This window comes from Stenella coeruleoalba, assembly GCF_951394435.1.
Source record: "Stenella coeruleoalba genome assembly, chromosome: 9".
NCBI classification, from domain to species: Eukaryota; Metazoa; Chordata; class Mammalia; order Artiodactyla; family Delphinidae; genus Stenella; species Stenella coeruleoalba.
The window spans coordinates 24,516,777-24,539,666 of NC_137155.1; the positions used below are offsets into that span (position 1 = coordinate 24,516,777).

At 37.8% G+C, this 22,890-nt stretch overlaps 1 protein-coding gene across 4 annotated transcripts in view; it reads right to left on the reverse strand.

The window, feature by feature from the left end:
- Positions 1 to 22,890, reverse strand: part of CACNA2D1 (calcium voltage-gated channel auxiliary subunit alpha2delta 1) — a 513,049-nt gene that overhangs the window by 90,470 nt on the left and 399,689 nt on the right. For all 4 annotated transcript variants that reach the window (XM_079931860.1, XM_079931859.1, XM_079931862.1 and 1 more), the window contains 2 exons: positions 6,290 to 6,448; positions 1,343 to 1,447 (listed from right to left, as the gene is read on the reverse strand). In XM_079931860.1, the coding sequence (XP_079787986.1) occupies positions 1,343 to 1,447; positions 6,290 to 6,448 (264 nt within the window). The remainder of the gene's footprint in view (positions 1 to 1,342; positions 1,448 to 6,289; positions 6,449 to 22,890) is intronic.

A 22,890-nucleotide genomic window follows, 5' to 3' on the forward strand; every position in this document is an offset into this window, starting at 1 on the left:
AAGTGTCAGGAACGTCCTTCAGGGGGTGATGATTGCCCAGGATTCTGAACAATGAGTAGCAGTTACTAAATAAAGTAAGTAATGCACACTACATCTTAAATTAATACATTGTATCTTCCCATTACTTTTCATTCTACTGATGTTTTTGAAACAAATATTCACAAAATCAAGTTACTATTTGAAAATATTCAGTCTATTAACAGTTCAGTCCATTTATCAACTTTTTCAAAAGGAACGGCTCTTCTGTATAATCAAAGTCACCAGGTGTTTTAAAAAAACTTAACCCTTGCATTAAACTTATGTCATATGACATTATACTTTAATAGCATATGCAATATCAAAGAGTTGAGTATTAAAAAATTTTGTGAATAATTTGAAGGTATGTGTATTGGGTTGGCCAAAAAGGTCACTCGGTTAATGAATATGTTGTTCAATAAAGTTCCTAGTGAAAATGAAAAATGTGTCTTTTATTTTTACTTAAAACTGAACAAACTTTTTGGCCAACCCAGTATGTCTATGTTTTCAACTCCAATCATTTTTAAAGTTCCTAAGGGTGTTTCAAAGTGTCCCAGATTTTTTCATCAATACTCTACCCCATTATTCACAATATTTTGCCTGCCAAGATATATAACATATATATTTACCTAAATGTATTAATATACATTTTTTTCTCTTTTTAATGCCTCACACACATATAAAACAATTCATTAGAGTTAATGACGAGTCACACCTCTCAAAATGGTAAAAATTTCAATTAAAAGCCAAGTAAACTGGCATTTTACCCTTAAGAGTCCCCTTGTGAAACATACAATTTCTGTTGAAATTTTGGAAACACAAGACATAGGTTATAATTTTTCATTACTTATTTATGGATCCTTAGCATTTTAAGAAACCAAGTTGAGAATCATTGTTCTTTTATAAAATATGGAGAGTCAGTCAGAAAATTGAAATAAGCTGATAGTAGCAGTGCTAGAAAAAATAGTTACATTTGTTATTTTCCACACTATCAGTAGGTTCAGCCACATGGGTGAACTTTCAAAACAGGTCTTTCTACAATACTTTCCTCTGCAGTAGAACAAACAAAGAAACAAATATATTCCTATATAGGCTTCTATAAGTTCAAATTATTTTATTAATGAATTAGTCATAAGGTACTTATGAATCTCACAGAAGATAACTAACATTTAATTCAGTGATTAGCTTATAATCCATCTGTATGACTTTATAATCAGCACACTAATGTTTTAACCAAAAATGTCTTCCCTCACCACCCCCGCCACTCTCTCTTTAAAAACCACCTAAATTACTATTAAATTTAAAACACTGGAAAAATTACACTCACTTTTTTGTCTTTGTTGTATTTGGTAAATATCTCCTGAGCTCTCTCTTCTCCTCCATCCGTGAACAACATGATAATCTTATTGCAGTTGGCTCTAGACACATTATACTGTTAAAAAAAATGTATATCATTCATAATAAAAGGTAGGGAGTATAAAAGCAATATGGAAAGAGCATGCACAGGTTGCAAGTAATGACTGAAGTATCTGCTCAATAAGTCAATTCTAAGAACCAGTTCCTGGATCAAGCCAGGCCTACGCATCCCTACACAGGGGCTCTGCCTCATTCCCAACACCCATGGGTCTCCCTTCCTTCAGGCTTCTGATCAAAGGTCACCTTACCAGTGAGGACTTTCCTGACAACTTTCCCCTCCCAGGCTGTATTTTTCTCCATAGCATTTCACATTTGTTTACATGTAGTATATATTTTATTTGTCTTTTTATTATTGGCTTCTCCCAATAGAATGTTAAATGCCAAAAGGGCATAAACTTGTGTCGTTTTTGTTCAGTGTTGTTTCCTTGCCTAGATGAATGCCTAGCACATAATAACCTCTCAGTGGTTAATTAATAAATGGGTTTTAAATTAATTAATGGCCATGATGTCAATTGTATACCCCTATAATTTACACGAGAAACAAAGAAATAATATTAATAAAATGTGCATAGCTTTTCACATATATTTTCAATCTATTCACAAACATTTGTTCCTCTCTTCCCTCCTTCATCTCACTTTATTCACTTTACATTTCTGAAATTGCAGTGCTGATCCCTAATGCCCAGTGCTCTTTCATATCTTTGTAAATGTCCACAGCTACTTCCAGAATATTCTCCTATCTGCTCGCAAGCAGCATCACATATTCTAATCCTGAAAGACTCAATTCCAGTGGTAAATCCTTTCTTACACTTTCTTTAAGGTCCCCAAAGAGTTGGATTTAGGTAAACAATGGATTAGCATCAAAGGGCCATGAAAATGCACAATTAATTTAGAAAGCTGTTATTTCTTTGAGGTCTGAAATTATAATCTCAGCCTTTCTACTGTTGTGAAATGTGTTTGTGAAAGTGTTGAGAACAAAAGATTCACACTAATTTACGAATGCTCAGCTTCTTCGAAAATGTCAACCCTCTAGTTCAGCAATATTCAAAGGAGATACAATGTGAGCCTAATTTGTAATTTTAACCCTCTAATGGCCACATTAAAGAAAGTAAAAAGAAATATCTGAAATTCTAATAACATATTTAACTCAGTCGTTCAAAAATGTTATCAATTCAACATCAAATAATATAAAAGTTACTGAGATAATATGCTTTTTTTCCTTTCATAATAAGTACTAAAATTTCAGTGTGTACTTGTAACACATTTCAGTTCAGACCAGGCACATTTCAAGTGCACAACACCCACTTGTGATCATGGTTATCACACTGGACAGCACAGTTTTGGTGTTTAAGTGACTAATACATTTTTTTAAAAAATCACTAATTCTCCTATAGTATTTAAGCTTATTGAAGGTCCCTATTCCTATTTGTCAAAAAAGGAAATCCCATTTCCTGTGGAAAAGTTAATGAAGACAACATTGTGCTTTACTGATGAAAAGATCCTGTTTCATATATTCTTACCCCGTTGACTAGGCCATTAGACCATGCGGAGTTAAGGCTTTTAACCAAGCATTGTGAAAACTCAAGTATTAACTAATACAATTTATCACATTCAAGCACCATTCTTATTTTTGAAGATAATTATCTGAAAATTTGACCATACAAAAATTTACATATTTTATCATCAAAATAATTTTGTGAAAGGTTTTGAAGTCCCTCAAACTAAAATTAGTTTCTCTAATGACTCGTGTTTTCTATTTGCGTGTGTAAAATGGGCAAAATAATATTTACCTAAAGGACTGTCTCAGAAAAGTGATAAAGTAACTAAAGTTTTTAGAACAGAACTTGGTTTCATTTTTTGAAGCAGTGGAGGTATTCTTATTATTATCACTAAATACAAGTATCAAAGTTACTTTTAGCACATCGAGTCTTGCTGATCATTCGTAAGACACCCACAAAAAGAGAAACGCAGAAATGTGTTTTCAACATCATTTTTCCTCAGGACTTGTGGGAAAGCAGAGTCTATCTCAGCAATTTTTCATTGGGTTTGCAGCTATCTAAAGAATCACACAGTCACAAGAAGTATACATAACTGGCTTGGAAGGAACTAAGCCAAGGAAAGAAATTGATTATGTCAATAAAAATACAACAGCTAGGGTTGGTAATTTATGTTAATATGGTATTTCATGACACACTGTTGTATCTCTGTGTGGCCAGTATATAGCACAGCATCTATCATATGCACTCAATATAATTTTTTTGGAAAAATGCATCTCAATATATTTGTCAGTAGTTTATGAAATGCTAACTGAAGACTAATTCAAATCTTAATGTCTAATTCTGTTTGACACTTGATTCAGTGATCTTAAGGGTAAACCTTGCCGGGACAAACAAAAGAGAAGGAATGGCATTGCATGATGAGAAAAAGACTAGAAGTGTCTGAAAGAGGTAACAGAACATGCTTCAGCTCAATAAGGCAAGCCATGGCATTTGGGAAAATTATTTTAAAATGAAGAATTGCAATATCTAAGCGACATGTGGAAAGCAAAACACGTGAGGTTTACTATGGAGGACATATTAAAAATCATTTACAACTTTGGTAAAGGCAGTGGGAGAGGCCAATAGGAGTTAGATCATATTTTATCAGCAACTAATAATGAACGTGCGAGTTAACGTGGCCCCTCTACATGACTGCCTCTGAAATAGTACATTAGGCTTGAGACTCATCATCATTTCACAACGGAAACCTGAATAGGAGGGAATGAGTGAGGCCAGTTAACAACACTAAGAGGAATAATTAAAATGCCAAGATCTAGAAAACTTGATTATTGACTCGAGAGAAAAAAATTAATATAAAAACCTTTCACATTCCTTTACTTACTACAGAAAGAATATATTCCACTCTAATGATCAATTATGCTTGAATTTCAAAGTTTTGAGTTTTCATTTTTTATTAATAAACATACATTATTTAATAATCATATGCATTTTACCAAAGATAATTTCCCCTGAAAACTGCAGTGTGGAACTTCTTTGCTTTTCTAACTCCTTACTTGCTTATCTAATGGTATCTAAAAAAAATATCACTACCTCAAACTCTAAATAATTGAAAATTCTACTCTCACATTCCCTCTTTGTAGACTCCTGTGCCACCATCCACCTAGTTTTCCAGTTCAGAGAACTTGGAATCACCACCCCCTCCCCCTCCCGGCAACCCCTCCTACCCACCCAATCAGGTCACTCGCCTTAACATCTCTGCACGTCTAGTCCAACACCAGGATTTCTACAATAGCTTCTTAACGTAGAACACTCGTCAGATGATGTCTTCCTCCTACCACAAACTTTTCATTTGCTCCTACACACTTCATTTAAAGACAGCTCATGGTCTTTCCATTTCCATCACCTCTCCCCTACTGCTTATGGCCCAGCCATACCAATCCACCTGCAATTCTTTCAATGAGCATGACACCCCATGCTTCTGTGCCTTTGTCGATGCTGTTCATTTTCTCTCCCTCACCACCTACCTAGATTCTGCTCATTCTTCAAAATCCTGTTTTCAAGAAAGTGCAACAATTTTCTGACCTCCTTTGGGTAAGTTGAGCCCCCTTCCCCAAGCTGCTCCGAGCAAACACACCGTGAACACCCTGTAACAGCACTAACACGTTATATGAGAAATGATGATTTAGCATGTTATGCTCGACCTTCTTGAGAGCAAATGGTTTTGTTTATGTCTGGAATTTCAGCAATAGCACTGTGACAGGATAAATTGTGAGGCACTCAATAAATATTGGCTGAATGAACAAATCAATGAGTCATCACCCAATCAGAGATCTTAAAAACTGTTTAGAAGATTTACTTCGGGAACAACGAAATCAAGTTTGCAGAAAAGTCCAAATATAAGGGCTTATTTAGTGACTCAGCAAATATGATAGGAATTATGTGCTGATTCTGTCCCAGCCACATGCTAGTTATTAATTAATTATAACACCAACTCAACAGCCTACAGTCTCATGTGCTTTTCTATGTGGTTTGCTATGTCCACCGATTCTGTGGACATTCTTTACACAAACCCAGTTAGGAAACCAAGGCAGAGAGATGTCAGGTCCATACTCTGAACCACTGCAATAATATTGCTTCAGAAGAGATACAAACCTGAATGATAGCTCCTGCTTTCAAATAGTTCAAATGAAACAGACAACATGGCCATTTGAAAATACTAGTCCGCAGTGTGAGATTCGTGTTATAATATTGTTATGATATGGGACGGGTAGTAGGTGTGCCAGAATTTAAAAGCCTAACTATAGACATCGATGATTCACTCAAGGGAATTTTCTCTTTGGAAGGAATTTCTGCTCTTCCTGTCTACCTTGATGTTAACCATTTGGACCTTTTTGTACATTTAGGAACAACCTGAAGATTCAAACTAGATGTTTAAAACTGAAATATTTCCAGAAACCATTTGATGACTGACAGCACAAGTTTCCAAATAAATACAGTACTAACTGAGATAAGACAAAAGAGATGATATTCTAAATGTGCCAACTAAGTTTCCAGTGCTTCTTCAAAATTAAATTAAATAATTACCTTACAAATGTGTTTTTTTAAACAAAGTTTGAAAAAAGAGGGTAGAAGAAAAGATCTAAAAGAGAAAGAAAATCTACATTTTGTATACTTTCTGAATTTTGGAGTTAAAAATAAAAAAAGTTCAAACATTTCTACTGCCGAGACACATCTGCTTTCTAAATGAATGACAAACAGAACAGTTATCTAACCCTACAGAGCTGTAACTACAAGGATATTGAAATTCAGATCCTACAATTCAATAATAAAAGACAAAAGGGGGTAGTATTAATACTTACATTAAGCAGCTGTTCAAAAGCAAAACTAAAGCCCTTTTTATAATCTGTGATTCCTTTCGCTGTGATATTATTCACTGCATCTTTCAGCACTTTCTTATTTCTTACATTTGCTTGGACAAGGTGCTGAAAACAGCTTACATCCTGGGCATTGCTGTTAAACTGCAAAAGATAAAAAGGTAAATGTATAAACCAACATTAAAATCAATCATGTAATTTTTACTGAATTTGTGTTATACTTCTCAATCCTTCTGCACTGCTTTCTCTTTCAAAAAGAAAAGTGAGTAGATTGGTAACAGAAGCGCACTAAAGATCAAACAGTAATTTTCATCCATGCCCCAACCCCTACTGTATTAGCCTGTCGCTTATTGACACTTTCCTGAACCTAGCTTGGTTTCCCTGATTATAAATTTGGGATTTGAGTTATGTGAGGTCCCTCCCAGCTCTCAAATTTTATGAGCATTTAGATTACAAACAACAACAACAACACAAAACTCTCAACAAACAATGAAATATATTCAGAATGCAGAAATGATATGATGATGCCTGCACAGAATACAGGGAGAAACTGAGCATTTTACTCGCCTCGCATGAGGAAACGCTAAATGGAAAAGTGGTACACAGAAGGACAGGAACAGACGGTTAGTAAATTTGAAATTTGATGGTAGACTTTCCATGGGGGTTAAAACAGGAAAGTAATCTGAAAGACTCAAGAACAACGAGTGGTCTTTCAAAACTATCACTCTAGAGGTTATATAGGGAATGCAGTAGAATCACAGAGGCAAGAGAAAGGGCAAGCAGGTCATGGCAGAGTTACTGCTGTGAGTGATAAGGGCCTGAACAACAAAGAGTCTGTAGGAGGAGAAAACAAACTCCAATAATATCTGCCCCAACTGAAAATTTAAGAATGATCACCAAAGTAATTTCAGCAACCGTATAAAAAGTATTCACACAGTTCACTGTATATTTCCAAAAAGATAAGAATAGGACTCCAGCAAGAAGGTCAGGGCGCTAAAATGAATGGGATCATCCTATCATTTATTAACTCTGCTATGGGTACAAGCCCCTTAGGCTCCTGGGGCCTAGACTGTCACATCTGCAAAAGCAAAATGAGAATGATAATAAAAACATACTTGCTAAAAGGAAAGGGGCTGGCCAGATCAAATGTTGAAGCTATTCTCAGATCAAAAGCACATAATGATTTTAACAGGTGGATCACAAGCCAAAATATATTTTTACATAAGTGATTATCTATTCTCATAAATATAATGCATCATTCTCTTTTCTCTGAAGATCCCTGAAACCTAGTGATAAGGTACACTGTACAATTCATCAATCCATTAAGCAAATATTAAGCGGCCTGTTATATGTCCAGAGTTGTGGTAGGTGAGAGCTCTGTGCCTTCAGACATGAGGTAAATTATGCACACACTTATATATGTATGTAAGCACTTACACGTGTTTACTTTGTGCTGCATTGACTATTTGCTCTACAAATATTAATCATTTCCTCTTTGAAAATGCGCTGCAAGTAAGTAGTAGTATTATCCATGAGAAACCTTAAGCACAGTTAAATGACTTGTCCATAGTCACGTAACAAATAAGTAATAGAGAGTCAGGATTCAGACTAGCACTGTAGCAAGAGTCTGGGATTTTAACTACTCCCTCAGTGCCTCTCAATATACAATAAATCATGATGAGTTATGTAAAGCAATGTAATTCTAATCTCTAAGAGATAATATCTGGAGAATGGGTTCTGATTCGGACTGTAAGCAGTTGGGGGGAAAATTCCCTAAGAAATGGCATTCCTGTGATTCCACAGAAATGTTTCCTTGAAGACTATGGAGGAGGAAGAACATTCCAGGCAGATAGAACAACATGTAAAAAGGCCCTGATGTGACAAAAAGAAAAGAAGCCTCTTAGGGAAACATAAAGATGGAGAGTTTAGCTCAGTTTCATATGAGGACTAATGACATGAAATGAGCTCAGGGACGGAGGCAGGGTCTAATGGAAATGCTAGACAATTAGGCATGTATTCTCTGTCGAACGGCCAGTCACAAAAGGTTTTAAGCCAAATGCAAAATAATTTAATCTAGAACTTTAACAGCTCGCCCTAGCTGCTGTTTAGGAATTGGATGTAAGGTGAGCAAAATTCAAAGGATGGAAAATAATTAGGAGGCTATTGCGGTAACCCAGCTGAACAGACAAAGTGGCTTTGTTATTCATGGAGATGGTCGAAAAGAGGGGTTCAAAACCTATTTTGGAGAAATAATCACTAGCTTGTGATGGTGCACTGGGTCTGCGTTGAGTAAGAAGAGAATTCTGACATGGGCATCTGTGTGGCCGGAGGAGGGACGGGTTCAGGGACACTTGAGGATTAGGGGAGAGAAGCACACAGTTCAAGCGCGGGTGAGATTTCAGTATGTGAGATACGTAAATGAAGATGTCAAGAAATAACGTTGAAAGCAAGAGGCTCAGAAGAAGTCTTGATTAATATAAAAAACACGGAAAGCTTCAGCAGAGAAATTTGGTTTAAAGCCATGTGATTAAAAGTGAAGCAGAGGAGGGGTCTCTGAGAAAACTGAGCAGGAGTAAGATTCCTTGGAGGCAGGAAAGAAGTCAGGAGACTGGACTGCCTTAGATGATGAGAGGAAAACAGTCTCAAGAAGAACACACTGCGGGACAGAGACAGGAAAGATGAGGACTTAAAAGCACCCACTGCACTCATCCCCATTACACAGGCAGTGTCTGGAGGTCGGGGGTGCGGGTGGAACACAATGGAGCGCGCTGAACAACAATGGGAGGGATTAGCCCGTGCAGAGGCAAGTCTTCAGAGCACCTTGGCTGGGAGGCAGAGAATGAACAGGGTGGTCCCTGAAGGGGTGGACGGGGGTCAAGGAGAGGTTTCTTTTTTTTTTTTTTAATTTTATTTATTTATTTATTTTTGGCTGTGTTGGGTCCTCATTGCTGCACGTGGTCTTTCTTTAGTTGCGATGAGCGGGGGCTACTCTTTGTTGCAGTGTGCAGGCTTCTCATTGCGGTGGCTTCTCTCGTTGCGGAGCACAGGCTCTAGGCGGGTGCACTTCAGTAGTTGGGGCACGCGCGCTCTAGAATGCAGGCTCAGCAGACGTGGCACACGGGCTTAGTTGCTCCGTGGCATGTGGGATCTTCCCAGAAGAGGGCTCGAACCCGTGTCCCCTGCATTGGCAGGCGGATTCTTAACCACTGAGCCACCAGGAAAGTGAAGGGTCACTAGAGCAAGAGAGGGTTTACCTTGAAGAGAGAAGGAAGAAAACGTTGCAGGCAACAGAACAGAGGTGAAAAACGAAGCTCTTGTGAAGATGGGGAAGGATGGGACACAAGATGCTCCTAGAGGAACAAGCCTGTAAGAAACCATGTATCCACTTCATTGTACTGGGAAAGAAGAGCGAGGGCTGAGTCCCGCCGCTGGGTGTACAGAGATTTGGTGTGGGGAAATGATATTATTGCCTGTGGCTTTTGTCTCCAGTGGACCATGAAGCAAGGTCATCGGGATAAAGTAAAACAGGAGGTGGAAGGTTTGGAGAGAGTATAGATAAAACAGGAAGTAAAATGTCTTGCAAAGATAAATACTGAGTTCTCTCTCACTTTTACTTGGAACACTACTTTTGGGTACATCATATATATGAGAACAAAGCTCCAATATACTTGTTTTCAATAAAGTCAAACACTGAAAAGTCAGTATCTTCAGATCCAAATCCCACTGCCTCCCCCCCCCATTATTTGATAATATGACACAATCTTATGCTACACATCCCGTTTTGAAAGCAAAAGAATATGAGAATTCCCGTGTTAGAAAGTAAAAAAATAAAGTAAAAATAAAAAATAGATTGCCAATATATTAACGGTAAAACATCTGACCTTAAAGAATCATTAGAAATGATTACAGGAAATGTTATTATGTGATTTAGTTAAATCATGAAACTTGATAAAATTACAAGTTATGCAGAAAATGAACACTGGATAATGTATTGCCCGGAGTCTTCTGGTTGGCCTTAACCTGCTTTTAACACAGAAGAGTGAAGCATCTCATTAAGTCACTTTAACACAAACTGATTAAATGTAAATTCAATTCATTAAATACAAATTCAGCGGTGTATGACAGAAATACTCCAATTATACTCATAACAAAACTCATAAATAATGCAGAGAAAGGAATAACTTACAAAGTGTAAGTCCCTATGGCAAACCTTATTCTCCAAGAAAGGAATGAGAAATGTGAAAAGTTCTGACTTAGGTAAGTATATATTTCACAGACATCTTAGACTCACTTGCTTTTAGAATAGAAAAAAAAAAAAAAGAACAGATTTACTTTCACGAACTGAAATTACTGTCTTTGGTGACATGTGTCCAGACTGTAATTTCTAAACCACATATTTAATACATTAACCACCACTTAGGGCAAGAGTCTAATAATATAGCATTATAAAGCTTTGAAATACTACATGGTGACTGAAAATAGATTTAAGGGGTCCTGCTTTTGTAATCTCTTAAGAAAATACTTCTTTTAAATATGTATACTTAACTAATCCTACAGAGCCCCAAATCCAAACTACCGTCCCGCTCATTCCTTCCCAATTCTAGAAAATTCAACCAAGTGGGTCCCTTATCAGAAAGGCTGAGAAAAATCTCTGCTAGCACGCTGAGACGGGAAGGTGTGTGGGTTAATGTGAGCATCTGGGGTAGCAATGAGGAGGGATTTCTATCTCTGCCCCAGCATTTGCACATTCTTTTGTTTTCCTCTTCCACATACCCTGCTCCTTCCGCCTACAACACTTGTTGTCCCTCAACATTCTTTCCTTATAAAAGGCTTTCATGATCTTCCCTGACTAGGTCAAATCACCCCATTAAAAGTTTCATAGGCCTAGATGTATCTTTTTTATGGAATACATCACAGTCATAATTCTATATTTCTTTGTATGATATCTTTATAGACTCTTTGACTGGATTAAAAGCCATGGCCAAAAAAGAAAATAGCCATCCCACCACTGTACTTGACATATTAATAGGTCTCCATATAATTGGTGTACAATAAACATACAAAATAAATATTTACTGAATGAATGTATGGAGTTTAAGAAAATTAGAAGACAGTGCACAAATACTGATCAATAATTTATCTAAAGGCTTCTAAGTATAGAACCTGTATTTTAGTTCTGCAATACCTTGTTAAATTTGTACGTTTATAAATATAAATACTCTGTCCAAAAAGACACTATTAAAATATCCAAATGAAGATGCATGCAGAACACCTAGCATGGAGCCCGGCACATAGTAAATGTGAAATCAACTGCAACTCTATTGTTTTAAAAATTACTTTAGTAAAAACATTAGCATACTTCATAAGAAATAAGAATAGATTCCTAGATTCATGAGAAAGATTCATATAAACAATATCAGCTTTAGTGACCCTTAAATAAAGCTCACTACTGGGATGGTACAAGTAGCCCTCAAACATCAGTTTAGTTCTTGAAACAGTCTCTGGGAATAACCATGAACAGTAAATTTCAATGCTTCCAATGAACCTTCCTATTAAATATCACAATCAAGTACACATATCAAATTAAAAAATAATTTAAGATCCAAACAAATTGTTAATTTCTCAAATGAAATAACTTAAACTCTTGGTTTTGTAAAGGCAAGGTCTATTTTTTGTTCTGATGTCCTGTGCTGAATAAGAAATCATCCACAAAATATTTCTGAGAGAGGACACTCTGCTGCTCATTGGATTAACCTGGGATACAAACGATGAAATGCTGACATTGCCTTGATATACACAAGTCAAAGAGGCATCAAGTTCCTGAAAAGCAACCTTGTCTAGAAATGGCACCTATAATACACCTTCATGGAGTACCAAGGCTCCCACTGAAGAGGTTGGTGGGCTCAAGTAGTTTTCCCCTAGACTGTTGAAGAATTAAAGTTAAAATAAATCCAAAGGTGATATTCTTCCACTTGGAACTGCAAAGAAAAAGTGGCCCATTTAATCTTTGCCTGACCATTCAGTATGTCCTTAATTTCCACCCCCTCACCTCATCCATGTATTTCAAACTCTTTTTTTTTGCCATGAAAAAGAAATACAGTGTGAAATTATGGGCTCCCGCTGTGTAGATGATCAGCAAAAACAACTCAAATTCAGACTGGCCTGCTTTGGAACATGGGATTTTTTAAAATTATAAAATATAAGTAAACTACTTTACACAATTAACTACTGTAAATAATTTATATAACAAATTTATATTATATAAAGTAATTTAAATGGATAAACTAAGTTAAATAAACTGCAAACAATTTTGCATATCAGGCAGTAGTTACAAATTGTGGTATCAGAAGCAATCTACATTTTGGACACCAGATGGCAATGAAGGAAAGTAAAAGGAAAGTGGACAGAGGCTGTGATCTTAAAAATCTTGGTTGTTTTATTCCTACTAAAATACTTGTTATTTATGTTTATTTTCCCATTTTTCATAGGAAACCAGGAAATATTATAAAGAAACAAAATGGTTATTCTAAAATCCAGAGAAAATAGCTTATAGCATTTACCCACATGCATTTGTACATATTCCTAGTTAAGAATGATTTTAAGGTTTTATCTATTGCCAAATTACTTTCCAGATATATTGCGCCAATTTAAATATGTGTGAGAGTCTCACTGCACTCTCAGACACCCTACATTTTTATTTGCTAAACTGTAATTTAAAATAATATTTCAATATTCAATAATTACTTGAATTCCTCAGTGGTTAATGAAGTGAAAGTTTTTCTCACATATTGTTATATAAACCTGTGAATTTTAAGTCCTATTTTTTTCCAGTTTGTTGCTTACCTTCTAATTTTAACTTTTGATCCTGCTCTTTATGATTTCTAAAAATATTTTTATGCTTAGAAAACCATCCATTATTCAGGTAAATAAACATCTACAGTTTCTACAAATATTTGATGGTTTTGTTTGCTTATTTTACATTTTGCTGTTTAGTCATGGTGGAAATTATTTTCCCCAATAGTATGAGGGGACAATTAGATTAAGCAATTTTTTTTTCAAATAGCCAATTTTCCCTTTTCTTGAGTAATTATTGGTTCCTGATCCACTGTGTATAATAAGTTCAGATTATGGATACATTTCCTTTACTATTTGGATACATATTCCTTTACTGTTCCCATTATTTCACCAGCTTCTTACTTTTTAATGTTAATAATAAAAATATTAGCTAACGTGTACTGAAAATCACAGCTATGCCTATCTAAGAACATCACATGTATTAATTCACTTAACCTTGACCAAGCTTAAAGTCTTAGCTGTAATATGGTTTCCATTATACAGTTGAGGAAATGAGGCTTAGAGTGTCAAGGAAAGTGTTCAGAGTCACTCAACAACCAAGGTCAGGACTCTACTTCAACCCCAAACCCCTGAAACTCTTCTCCATGGTGTCTAATCACTTTTAATTTATGCCAGAAGAATAAGCTGCCATACTCTGTCACGCTACTTTTTCCACCACTAATTTCCTACTGAACTTCAGAACTATCTTTTGTCAAATTAAAACCACATTTACCAATAATTTTGGGACAAACTGGTATCTTCACATGAGTCAGCTTTTCATTCCAGGAAGAATTATTCATCAATTCCACATCTGTTCCTCCATTTCATCTCTTATACATATATCTCATATACTCTTTTCTCTTTCTTAAACTTCAAGTCCTAATGAGATCAATCAAGATGGCAGAGTAAGAGGATGTGAAGCTTACCTCCCCCCACAAACATATCAAAAATACATCGACATGTAGTACAATTCTCACTGAAAACTAACTGGAAACTGTCATCAGGACTCCTGTACAACCAAGGCTGTAAGAAAGATACATATGTAATTGGGTAGGAAGGGAAGAAAAGTGATTGGGTCAGGACCTGTGCCCCTGGGAGGGGACTTAAAGGAAAAGGGAGATTACACAGATGGAGACCGTCCCTGGGGAGCGTGCGGTGTGAGCCACAGATGGGGTAGCCCAGTGCTGGTGTCCTGCACCCTTTGGCTGGTGGGAGGACCTCTGCAATGAACAGGAGGGCTGCGGGAAGCCTGGATGTCTCTTGTGAGGGGTGCATGCATGCGCTGGCTTGCTCCCAAATCAGGGTGAAGAGAAGACTACTCTAGCGGTTGCTGGTGGCCCACGACCACCTTGCTGCCTGGCTCAGCCCGACCTGAGAGAACGCCCTGGTCCCACTCATTCCATGTCACAGTGCGGCACTGGTTCTGGGGTGGCCACAACTGGGAAGAAGATTCAACACAGGGACACAGAGGCGACCCCATCCCAGGGCGGAGCCTGGGTGGACTGGCAGTGGCCATTGTTGGCACTTACTCAAGCAGCGCCTCAGAAGAAGCGCAGATTTCTGACGGCAGCTGCTCCATCACAGCTCATGCCCCAATATATGCTGAGAGTCCATGTGGGCCCTGCCTGCCCCGTGGTGTGGCTCTACCACAGAGTGGGGGCAGCAGAGTCTTAGGGCTGTGATCAGCTGTGAGGGACAAAAGGCACTGGCACCCAAGGCTGTGTCTGAGCAGAGCAAGGGAAACAACTGCGGGCACCTGAAAGAGCATCTCATCTGAGACAGCTCAGACTCCTGTCTGTGGACAACATGAGCCAAGAGCTCACATGGGGCCCCCTGGTTTCAGCACACCCCCCACTCTGGGGCAACGATCCTATTTTGGGGGAGAGAGGAAAACACAAACTTAAAGAGAATAGAACCAACTCAGGCCTCACCATCAAGGCTTTTGCTCCAGCAGCTTGGGATCAGACCCCACCCACAACAGGGCAGTGATGCCCAGTGAGCAGAGGGGAAGTCTTGCCTCACACCCAGCTTCAGCTTTACCCCTCTGTGTGCAGTCCCACCCCGTACCAGGGTGACAGATGCCAGCACGTCCTGAAGAAAGATGTTACATCCACGTCAAATCCAGCTCTCCCACCAAAGGCACTGGGCACATGCAGTCTGTACAGGGACACTCTCACATACGCACACACATTTAAAACTGCAGGGCTTCCCTGGTGGCGCAGTGGTTGAGAGTCCACCTGCGGATGCAGGGGACACGGGTTCGTGCCCTGGTCCGGGAAGATCCCACATGCTGCGGAGCAGCTGGGCCCGTGAGCCATGGCCGCTGAGCCTGCGCGTCTGGAGCCTGTGCTCCGCAATGGGAAAGGCCACAACAGTGAGAGGCCCGCGTACAGCAAAAAAAAAAAAAACAAAAACCTGCAATAGGTAACTGCTTCACCTAAATTCATAGAGGCAGAGAAATTTAAGCAAAATTAAAAGGCAGAAGAACTGCTCTCAATTAGAAGAGCAAAAGAAAATCCCTGAATAAAAGAGCTAATGAAACAGGAATAATTTACCAGATAAAGAATTCAAAGCATTGGTAATAAAAATGTTAACTGGAAAGCATAGATGAACACAGTGAAAACTTTAACAGAGAACTAGAAAATACTACAAAGACCCAATCAAAAATAAAGAATTCAGTATCTGGAGAAAACAAACAAAAAAAACCCCAACACACTATAAGGAATGAGTAGCAGACCAAGTGATACAGCAGAATGCATAAGTCATCTGGAAGACAGAATAATGGAAACCACCCAAACAGAACAGCAAAAAGAAACACAAATTTAACAACATGAAAACATTTTAAGAGATTGCTGGAACAACAAGTATACCAACATTTGCATCATAGGGGTCCCAGAAGGAGAAGAGAGAGAAAAGGGTATTTAAAATGTATTTGAGGAAACTACAGCTGACAACTACCCAAACCTGAAGAAAGAAACAGATATCCAGAAGCACAGAGAGTCCCAAACAAGATGAACCCAAACAGACCCACACCAAGACACATCATAATAAAAATGGCAAAAGTTAAAATTCTAAAGGCAATGAGAGAAAAACAAAGAGTCATACAAGGGAATCCACATAAGGCTATCACCTGATTTCTCTGCAGAAACTCTGCAGGTCGAAGGAGAGTGACATGATGATATAGTCAAAGTCCTTAAAGGGAAAAACCTGCAACCTAGGATACTTTACACAACAAGATTATAATTTAGAATAGAAGAAGAAATAAAGAACTTCGCAGACAAGCAAAAACTAAAGGAGTCCATCAATACTAAACATACCATAAAAGAAATGTTACAAGGTCTTCTCTAAGTGAAAAAGAAGTAAGAATCTGTATGAAAGGGGAAATCCCACTATGAAATGCAAATATATTGCACATACTGAGGATCAACCACTTAAATACGCCAGTATGAAGATTAAAAGACAAAACACTGTAAAAGAACCATAACTACAGTAAACAAGGGATAAACATGAGGATGCAAAATATGACATCAAAAACACAGTATGTGGGTGAGGAGAGTAAAATGTAGATCTTTTAGAACGTGTTTGAACTTAAATGACTATCAATTTAAAACAACTAGATACAGTTATAGGTCAACATGTATGAACCCCATAATAACCATAAATCAAAAACCAACAACAGACGTAGAAAAAAATAAAAAAAAGGAACACAAGCATACTACTAAAGAAAATCATCAAACCACAAGGGAAGAAGCAAAAAGAAATGAACAGAGAAGAACTATAAAAAATACCAGACAACAAGTAATAAAACAGCAATAAGTACATACCTACCTATAATTACTTCAAATGTACATTTAATCCAACAGTGCATAAAAAAGATCATACACCATGATCAAGTTGGATTTATTCCATGGTACAAGGATGGCTCAACATATGGAAATCAATCAATTTGACAGACCACATTAACAAAAGGAAAGACAAAAACCACATGATTATCTCAATAGATGCAGAAAAAGCAGTTGACAAAATTCATCATCCATTCATGATATAAACTCTCATCAAAGTGGGTGCAGAGGGAAAATATCTCAACATAATAAAGGCCATTTATGACAAATTCACAGTTAGGGTAATATTCAATGGTGGGCATGTAAATTTGTGTAGCCACTATGGAAAACAGTATGGAGGTTCCTAAAACACTAAAAATAGAACTACTATATGATTCAGTAATTCCACTCCAGAAAAAACAAAAACACTAATTCTAACTGATACATGCGCCTCAATGTTCACAGTAGCACTGTTTATCATAGCCAAGAGACAGAAGCAACCCAAGTGTCAATAAACAGACAAATATATAAAGAAGATGTGGTATATATTTACAATGGAATATTAGCCATAAAACAATGAAAATATGCCCTTTGCAGCAATGTGGATGAACCTAGAGAATATTATGCATAGTGATGTAAGTCAGAGAAAGACATATACCATACGATATCACTTATATGTAGACTCTAAGAAAGAAAACAAATGAATGTAAAGAGTAAAACAGAAATAGACTCACAGATATAGAAAACAAACTAGTGCTTACCAGTAGGAAGAGGGAAGAAGAAGGGACAAGATAGGGGTATGGGATTAAGAGGTACATACTACTGTGTATAAAATAGATAAGCAAGGGCTTCCCTGGTGGCGCAGTGGTTGGGAGTCCGCCTGCCGATGCAGGGGACACGGGTTCATGCCCCGGTCCGGGAGGATCCCACATGCCGCGGAGTGGCTGGGCCCGTGAGCCATGGCCACTGAGCCTGCGCGTCCGGAGCCTGTGCTCCGTAACAGGAGAGGCCACAACAGTGAGAAGCCCGTGTATCACACACACAAAAAAAAGCAAGAGGGATATATTGCACAGCACAGGGAATTATAGCCATTATCTTGCAATAACTTCTAATGGAGTATAATCTGTAAAAATACTGAATCACTATGCTGTATACCCAAAACTGGTAAAATATTTTAAATCAAAGATACTTCAATAAAAATAAATAAATAAAATAAAATAAAACGCAGGTCCTAAATATATTAGTAAAAGTACTGCTAGGTAATTCATGGCTCTTGCTAATATTGTGAATGTGATTTTAATTTCTATTATTAATCCTTGTTCAGCGAAAACCAGCCATGTGGTCACCCTCCCATGGTTAGAGGTGCCACAAGTATCTTTGCTAATAGCACTCTGGGACTTGACCACTCCTGTCCTCAAATTGATGTTGCTGTCCCCTAACATTGGCTGCTGGCTTACAGTTTCCTTGGCCTATAGAAAAAAATTTTTAATAAAGAATTGACCATTTTTTAATTTAGTTTAGGAAAACCAGGTCTAGGCCAGGCCCTGCCTGTAACAAGCACCCACAGCCATGGCTGATTCAATCATTTCCTCTGAGCTTCAGGTTTTTCTTTCTGAAATAAAAGCCTTTGCTAGATCACTTGGAAAGCCCCTCAAATTCTAAAATCATATTTATATCTGATAATTTTAACTATGATGGAAAAATTACATAAATGCATAGGAATAATAAATTCTGTATAGACCAAAAGAAAATGGCATCAGTAAACAGTGAAAATATTGAGAACATTATTAAGACACAATTTATGTTTGCCTCTAATTATAAATCATGGCCCATCAAAACTTCTGATAAATGTTGTCATTTTTAAACAAATATTCCCATTCACTTGAATCGTGACATGCCCAAAATTCAGTCTGTTGACTTTTGTCAAAAACTTGAAAGAATTTCTGAGTAAGTCCCAAGTATCTTTTTTAATATATTCTATTTACATGTTGGTACAGAAAACTTTTAAACCTCTCTAATTATAGGCATTTATAAGAATTTCAAGCAATTGAGAGTGTGCTACTCTTTTGCTTCAGAATTAATTTATATTTCGCTTCCCTGCTCATATCAACTTGATATTTATATTTTCTCAACCATCTTTTAATCAACCAGTGTGCAATTCTGATTCCAGAGCACTCATTCAACTAGAAATATGGGCAGCTTTCTCTCCATCATTCTCGAGATATAATAATTCTATCAGTATTATTCCTAATATAAGTATTTTTCTCATAGCCCTGTGGAAATTTGCGTGCCAGCTCCCAAAGATGAAGCTTTACTGAAATGACCAAATGATCACATACTCTGTGATCACTTCCTCTTCACCCACACTGTGATGCAGAGCTGACCAATACGTCTAATATTTTCACGGTACATGAAGCTGAGTACTTGGAACATCTTCCCTAATTGAAAAAAAAAAATGTGATGACGGCTGGCTTTGCCTAAAGAACACAATGAGCAAGATACACAACACCTAATGTGTTTGCAGAGTAGAGATACTGTCATACTGACAATATGAGTGAGAATAACTCTGGTCACTTAAAACACAAAGATATTTTATCACTGACTGAAATTTGTTATAAAATGACATCTATATAGCACTCTCCCCACTGCCCCAGCTAACTTTACTGTTGTCTTATTTTAAGAAATGGCCACGGCCACCCCAACCTTCAGCAATCACCACCCTGATCAGTCAATGGTCAGCATCAAGGCAAGATCCTCCATCAGCAAAAAGATTAAGACTCAGTGAAGGGGGCTTCCCTGGTGGCGCAGGGGTTGAGAATCTGCCTGCCAATGCAGGGGACCAGGGTTCGAGCCCTGATCCGGGAAGATCCCACATGCCGCAGAGCAACTAAGCCCGAGCGCCACAACTACTGAACCTGCGCTCAAGAGCCCGCAAGCCACAACTACTAAACCCATGCACCACAACTACTAAGCCTGTGCTCTAGAGCCCGTGAGCCACAACTACTGAGCCCACGTGCTGCAACTACTGAAGCCCACGCACCTAGAGCCCTTGCTCCACAACGAGAAGCGACCGCAATGAGAAGCCCATGCACCGCAATGAAGAGTAGCCCCTGCTCTCCACCACTAGAGAAAGCCTGCACGCAGCAATGAAGAGCCAACCCAGCCAAAAATAAATAAAATAAATACATTTATTAAAAAAAAAAGACTCAGTGAAGGCCCAGATGATGATTAGCATTTTTAGCAATAAAGTATTTTTTAATTAAGGTATGTACATCATTTTTTAAAGACAATGCTATTGCACTCTTAATAGACCACAATTTAGTGTAGACATAACTTTTATATGCACTGGGAAGCTAAAAAGTTCGTGAAACTTGCTCTATTCTGCTGTCTGGAACTGAACCGGTAATATCTCTGAGGTATCCCTGAATTTTGAAAAATTTTACCTGTTAGGTGCAGTTATTCATATGTGTTTACTGGACGTGAAGTCTTTTCATAGTCCTTATAGACCCACCAAATAAATCAATAACTGTTGTACTTTTAAAAACTATAGTTCAATTCAAAATGCAAGTATTCCCTCTGCCTCACCTTAAGAATTACTTTGCTATTTCAAAAACTGCAAATACAGTTAATTTCTAATTATAAAAAACTATCTTGAGTGCATCATGTAATTAATGGAAAAATATTTATCATACTTGTCAACACCTTCCTATAAACTTTCCTTATACTTGCAAAGCAATTAAGTTATCCTCTGGCAATCTTTCTTTTGAAAAATTAAATAACCTTGATTACTTGCCCTGCAAGTAATATAATTACTAAATTTGTCCATTATTTCAGACTCTTTTCTTCACAGTCTGTAATTTTTTATGTCTTTTAAATGAAGATAATTCTAAGAAGCACTGATTTTTTTTGCCTTAACAAACAGTATTTTAAAAAAAATTGAAATATAGCTGACTTACAATATTGTGTTAACTTCAAGTGTACAAATAGTGATTTAGTTTTTTTTTTTCTTAAAGAAACAAGTATATAAGAGAGAGAAAACTCTGGCTCTCTTAATGAACTTAATTCTACTCCTTCCTTCTGCTCTTTTTTAATACCTCCCTCCAAAAAGCAAATGGCTACAAAATAAAATATTCATAAACGTCCATAAAACTAGCAATTCTATGAATTAAAAGGTCTTAAAATCTAAGTCAATGATATGCATGATCAGTTATAATAAGCCCCAGACAGATGCCTGCTGGACTTTGCTAAAAGTACCTCCCTAAGGTACCCTGATTTCCTCATTGCTTAATAATCACCTGGGAGACTTGCTAAATGCAGATTCTGGCTCTGCAGGTCTGGGGTAGAGCTTGGGATTCTGCATTTCTAACCAGCTGCCAGGTGCTGCTCAGGCTGCTTGGCCACAGACCTCACCTTAAGAAGGAAGGGCATAAACTGCAATATTCTTGTTCGTTGACATAAATGAGATATGAATCAACATAAAGTTTTCCTGAAATCTAGATGGATGACTATTTGATAAGACATGAAATGAAATTACTCTCCTAGAATTCATATGTCACAAAACTGTACTGGTGTGCCACATATCTTTTATTTTACTTGAATTCTCGCAAAAGGGCCTGTTTTGCAAGGCCCTTTTTGCAAAGTGATTTGCAAGGCCCTTTTTAAAAGTGATTTTGAGAAATCACTTTTAAATTTAAATTGTGCCACAACTTACAAATGTGCTCATTATCATATGCAGAGTAGGAAAGTTCCTAAGCTAAGAAAACCATGCCTTTGTCTGGGAACACATGAGGGATATTTTAGAAAGGAAACTGAAATTTAAAGCACATAGGAAAAGGAACAATCCAAATCATGTCTTTCTTGCATATACAGTGCAATTCGATACTTAAACAAAGCCCCACTCTGACATTAGTAGGTGTTAAACTGTCAAGCCAAGAACTGGGAAGTGTCTTGAGATTTATCCTTCTTGCAAGCTAATGAGTAATCCACCTACAGCTGCATAGACACTGGCAGGAAAATACAAGCCCTTTGGGTCAGAGAGAAAAGGCCGCTTACTACTCATAGCAATACCAATAGCAGTACCAAGAGCCAGACTGCCACCTTTGCTCACACTCACAACTCAATTCCCACAGGAGGATGGGAAGAGGGCCGGGGGTCACCTGCATAGGCAGTAGGTGTGTTTCAGGCAAGGAATCCCAAGATGAGGAAGGCCTTGATCTCATACAGGGGCTGCTGGCAGCTGGCCCATCCTCCTCTCCAGATAGACAATATCTTAATTACTCTGCATTGTATGTAAATCTCTTCTGGGGAAGGAGACATCTCTATCTTTACTTATCCTGGAATGTACATAAATCTGGGCAAACTGACTGTAAATGCTCAGACTTGAAGCAACGTGACACATTCACGAAGAACTGTCTCCTAACAGTTGGTAGAAAAGTGTTGGAAGATGACAACAACAGCAACAATAATAATAACCAGAAAAATGATTACAATAAATAAGCACTTTTCATGTGTTATTCCATTTGGTGCTCAATAACTTAAAGGCAAGTTAAATATGGTTCTGTCTATTTCAAAGAGGAGAAAACAGATCTGTAAGCCTTAAGTAACTTGTATAAGCTCACATAACTAGTAGTTTCGAGGCAGGAGGCAGATGGGCACCCCGCCCCCCACCAGCAACTAGAGATTCCTTCCCTGTAGACCGATACTCCAAGACGAGAATAGCAGGACAATTGAGAGAGAAGGCTGGGTGCTGCCCAAATAGAAGATAACAGACCACGTATTTCCATTCTCGAAGTCAAGGAGACCCTCCCAACTAGAAAGCTTCTTGGAGGTCAAAAAGGGAGGGGGCGCCACCCCATAGTAAGTGATGTCAACTACCCATAGGCCTTTTCACTAGAATCCATCTTGGCTCAGAGATACACAGGCACACGTGGC